This window comes from Musca vetustissima, unplaced genomic scaffold, assembly GCF_032173495.1.
Source record: "Musca vetustissima isolate MV318-11 ecotype Yass unplaced genomic scaffold, APGP_CSIRO_Mvet_v1 utg3429, whole genome shotgun sequence".
Lineage (NCBI taxonomy): Eukaryota > Metazoa > Arthropoda > Insecta > Diptera > Muscidae > Musca > Musca vetustissima.
Window position 1 is genome coordinate 7,328 of NW_026882740.1, and position 5,184 is coordinate 12,511.

Genomic DNA, 5,184 nt, shown 5'->3' on the forward strand with positions numbered 1-5,184 from the left:
GGGAGCAGAATGTTGACTCGTCCACAGGTTGCGGATAATGAAAAAAGTCCAATAACATTCGCCTCAACAAGTTTTTTGGGCTTAGGTTGTTGATCTTAGTTACTCAGCCTTATTCTGGACACATTAATTCACCGTGAATTTGTTCGCTCTTCCCTTTAAAGTTATTCTGAACCAGAACTCTCCCCTAAAGCGATTTTTTCGCATTTTCACTTTGCCCTTATTCTGAATCTAGTTCGAAAGCGAAAAAATCAGCTTAGTGGCAAAATTACGTATTCTGGATTACAGGGAGTGGGGGAGAATTTGATGAGATTTTGTGAGAAATTTTTCGCTAATAAATTTAAAGGGAGCCGACTACAAAAACATAAGTAATAAATATTTTTATGAAAAATATCTACACAATACATATTTTATGATTATTTTGAATATTATAAATGGTTGTATGAATATTTTTAACTCAAAAACAACAAATAAAATTCCATTGGAAATCCTATTGGTAACGATGCACGCTCAACCAAATATTGTCACGGAATGTATAAAGGTAATAAGGAATATTTATGCCGAGTTTAATGCAATTTTGATACGAAAAAAGACATTTTTTGAGAAAATCTGTCTCTCCAGAAATAAAAAAAAAAAAAATATTAAAATTACGGGGAAAACAACATAGTCCCTGATGAGTGGAAAACTAAATTAAAATTATGAATTAATATTAATAAAGCTACAAAAAATAAGAAATTAGGGAAATAAATAATGAATAATTCGTTGTGTCTTCTTAGATAGTTCAATGCGGTTTTTGCAAATAAACAAATGTTCTTTTATTTGTAATCTGGTTGTAGTTGTTGCACCAAATTGCATCAAAACAATAAACAGCTATCTCACATGCCATATTTTCAAACTTTAATTTATTTTCTTTTAATTACAAAGCAATTTTACAGCGGACTCTTGAAATATTTAACATGTAGTGATGAAGAAGGTAACCAGGTGACAGGTACAGACAGCGTGTTGAGGATCTGCAGCATTTTGAAAAGTTTCTGGTATTAAATAGTGTCGGTGATGAAGATGCCCCAGAACCAATATGAGATGACGGTATAGAGTGTATACCTCCTAGCCAAGATGAAGTCAGAAGAGCAATCAATCGGTTGAAGAATAATAAAATAGCAGGTGGCGATGGATTACCAGCCATGCTGGTCAGGAGCATGCGTGAACGACTGAAGCCAATGGTCAATGACATTGTTGGACCATACCAATGCGGCTTCAGGCCTGGCAAATCCACCATTGACCAGATGTTCACTTTGCACCAGATCCTGGAAAAGTTCCACGGTGAATATCGGCGTCGAATGAACCACGAGCTTTACAATCTATACGTGGACATGTCCCAGCTCAAAAGGCATATAAAAGGGAAGGTCACGAATTAGGTGGAAAGACCAAGTAGAGGACACCATCTCGGAACATGGGCTTTCAAATTGGAGGAGATGCGCACAAGACCGAGGCCCTTGGAAATCTTTTAAAGAATAATATCCAGAATAAGGCTGATTATGTCTATCCTTTACGACTGCTGCTGGTTTGACTTCATCAGCACACCGCTCTGTCACGAACTCCTTTATAATTATAAGAATAGTATCAAGTTTATCTGAAAGTTCACAAGTTGGGCCAATTACAGCTGAAGGGATCCCTTTTGAATGAGAAAGGTAAGGCAGCATGGGAAAAACTTCTCAAAAGAGACCCTGAAGAAAAAAGGTGGAGTCAATAATATTGCAATTTTAAAAGCATTAAAGATTTGGCCACAATAAAAGAATTTTGGGCAGGTTTTCCATACGAATCTTAAGATTTTCGGCTCTCATTTTGTAAGAAAACCTCCTAAGAAAAAATAGTAAATATTGGTTCACTTTTAGGTATATGATTTAATGCTTAGAACTTTATTAAAATTACTATTTTTCTTTTACATCGTGAATGTCATAATAAATTAATAAAAAAATTAAGTTGTTTCAAGTTTCAAGAATATTTTTTTATATTGTTTATTTTAATCATTGTAAAATTGATCATTTCATTTGCTTAAATATCTCTTTACGCCACACCAAGCTAAAAATGCATTTCCAAGAATTACTACTCCATATGTTTACACAAATGGTTCAATGTTGAATTCTACCACCGAACATGGTGTGGTCAATTCAAAGGCTTGTAAAACTGTGGGATGAAGTACACCAATTTTACCAATGGCAACATTGTTCAACATAATGTGGGCACAACGGCCGGGGAAATATGAAGGATCTACAAGGAAGAATATAATTTATTAACATTTAATTTTATTTATTTTGCTAATCAACTACAAAAACCTACCCTCAGCAGCTTGTAGATAATATCCAGTATTTTTAGAGTTCGATGATTTCCATGGTACCTCAAGCAATTGCATAACACGATCCAAGAGACCATGTACGACCTCAAAACCTGCAGTTTTATTGCAGTTAACAGCACACAAACGCCTTTCGTTGCGTGCCCCAACCTCAGTATCATCATCGGCCACCACAACATCACTAATTTCAAACAATTTCAACGGCAGTGGCATTTTACGATTGGCCACCAGTGTCTTTAGTAGGCCTGGCAATAGAGTTGTTCTTACAACTTGGAATTCTAATGTCTTGGGATTTGCAATATGCACAGCTGGTATATTATCAATAGATTTATTCAATTTACGTGCAATATCATCACGAGAACACAATGTAAAGGTGAGGGCTTCAGTAAAACCAGCCTGAGCCACTTGTTCCCTGAGCTGTTCGGTTAATTTGTTCAATGGGTATTGTTTGGCAATGTGCATAAATGAAGGCAGCGACTTCGTAATGTTATTATAGCCAAAGGCAATTGCCACATCTTCATAAATATCACAGGCATGAATGACATCATGCCGAGTGGGTGGAATTTTAACTTTAATTTGATCACCATCAGCCTGACATTCTGCTTCCAAATACATGCGTGTCAACATATCGGCAATTTTTTCGGGACTCTCCGAAATACCAATGGCTAAGTTAGCCTTTTTGGCAGAAATGGTTTCTTCACGTACTTCCAATTCGGGATAGGTTACAGTGGTACCATCCGGCTGTATAACATCACAGGGTTCAACACTGAATTTTTCGTCGCAATGTGCTGAAAACATGCAGACAATTGTGTCCAACACAACCTTAGCTTTGGTTAAATCTGTGGCTGTACATTCAATGAAAACATTCTTGGTTTTCAATGAAATCTTTGAATGATCCCCGTTAATGATGGGTGGCAATGACAAGACCACACCATTGGCATCATAAATTACTGGGTATACTGGTGAGTCACGTATAATGGGTAAATATTGTTTTAGTTGAGCATGAGTCGAATAGAATTCCATTAATTCATTGCCATTCATGGATTTGGTTTGGTTCAAGGGAACAAAGCTGATATCTGTGGGAGCACGAGCCTCATATGTAAATGGACCTTGAATGGTATCCAAATCGTGAGTGCCAATGGCCACCAGGGTACGTTTGCGGCAAATGTTTTGATGCAATTTATCTTGCAGATCAATGAAGGAATCATAGGCAGCCTGATTCAGGGTGATATTACGCAAAACTGCAGCCACAGCAAAGGGACGAATTTCGGCTGTTTCGGGTAAGATTTTCATAACTTGACGTTTGCCATCAGCTGGTTCCACAATCTTAAATTGTGGGGGTTTGATTCTTCAATTAAAAAAGAGAGATATTTAAAAATGTTTTTCAATACAACGCCCATTCTTAAAACTTACTTGCCCTGGAACACCAACAGACCGGTGACCAAACCCTCCATACACAACAAATCATAACGATTTGCCGGAATATCAATACGATAAATGATTTCCTCTGAAGCATCAGCAGCTCCAGCAGCATCATCACCCTGTTCACGGGTTAACATTTGTTTCTCTGTTGTGACTTCATCCAGTTCCAGACCGAAGGCAAAACACAATGTTTGAAACTCATCATCGGCTATAAAAGAAACCACAGACACACACACATATTAATTTTCCGTATAAATAGCGACTAATTTCTCTTGACATTACTGTATTTTTTGCCCAATGCCTCGAATAAGAGATCACGTTTAACTCCGATGGTCGGCATGTTTTATTTTATTGATAAATTCCAACAATATTTAACCCTTTTTCCTGGCCACGAATCCGGAGATGTCGGGGAAAAAATTGCACACGCGTTAAAAAGATTTGACAGCGGTTTGTTATTATGCTGCTTCTTATTGTTGTGGTAATGAGCACATGGAATTGATAACACCAATGACTATACAACACTGTGATTCTAATTGGATTTGCTGGTGTTGGGGGTTTTTAGAATGATCGTTAATATTAAATTTATATTATAAATTAATGTTTTTGTATAATTACTAAATAAATATTCATATTATTAAATAATAAAAAGGAAAAATAATGCAAAATAAACTCTTATTTGCCTTAAAGGGGCAGTATAAATAGAATAAATCTATTTAAATGTACTTCAAATTCATTGCTTAATACATTCAAATTGAATTTATATTTATTTATTATTAATTTGATTATGTCCTGCATTTTAACATTGAAGTGAAGGAATTATAAGGCAAATGATTAGGGCCTTAGGAAAGTAGTCACCACTATTTGGCCAAAAGTCAAAATTTTGAAATTCATGAATTTTGTTTTGGGTATTGAAATTTGCAAGTAAACACTCCAAAACAACAAAACACATGTTTGTTATTGTAATATGTATGTGATACCACGTTATTACGGTGAGTCACTGAAGTCACATTTTAATATAGAATTTCGCGATATGTTTTATGTTATTTACATGAGTTAATTGATCGACCTTAAAACAAAGTGTATTTACTAAAAATGTATTGGGCAATCGACGCCTTGATATGTTCTCTGTCTGGAATATTGCGACCGTTCATAAATGTCAGAGTTATTTTCGAGTGTTATTAATTGCATGCAAAAATGTAATAAAAAAATAAATTTGTCTCACCTTCAACCAAAAAGGATACATTTTGGTCCACTATTTGGGGTAGCCCTTATTTAACGGTACACTCCAATTTTGATTTTTTGATTATATATTGGATGTGAAATCTTCGTACTAAAAACTATCTATTTGACTTAAACGAAACATCAGGGACCGTAACGGTTATAACTTATATCAAATCATGTAAAAAATAACTGTT

At 35.4% G+C, this 5,184-nt stretch overlaps 1 protein-coding gene across 1 annotated transcript; it reads right to left on the minus strand.

The window, feature by feature from the left end:
• Positions 1–2,113: 2,113 nt before the first annotated feature.
• LOC133329410 (phenylalanine--tRNA ligase beta subunit-like) lies at positions 2,114–4,232 on the minus strand. Its single transcript, XM_061537883.1, has 4 exons — positions 4,052–4,232; positions 3,761–3,977; positions 2,335–3,695; positions 2,114–2,265 (listed from the first exon to the last, which is right to left on the minus strand). The coding sequence occupies exons 1-4, from the start codon at positions 4,107–4,109 to the stop codon at positions 2,114–2,116; spliced, it is 1,788 nt and encodes a 595-aa protein (XP_061393867.1). The 5' UTR covers positions 4,110–4,232.
• Positions 4,233–5,184: the final 952 nt, after the last annotated feature.

Bases quoted from the DNA above. Each gene is read 5' to 3' on its own strand.
- LOC133329410 (XM_061537883.1), bottom strand. From the start codon at position 4,109: ATGCCGACCATCGGAGTTAAACGTGATCTCTTATTCGAGGCATTGGGC. The intron at 3,696-3,760 runs GTAAGTTTTAAG...TTTTAATTGAAG, and splicing joins CTGTTGGTGTTCCAGGGCAA to AATCAAACCCCCACAATTTA. The intron at 2,266-2,334 runs GTAGGTTTTTGT...TCTTCCTTGTAG, and splicing joins TTATCTACAAGCTGCTGAGG to ATCCTTCATATTTCCCCGGC.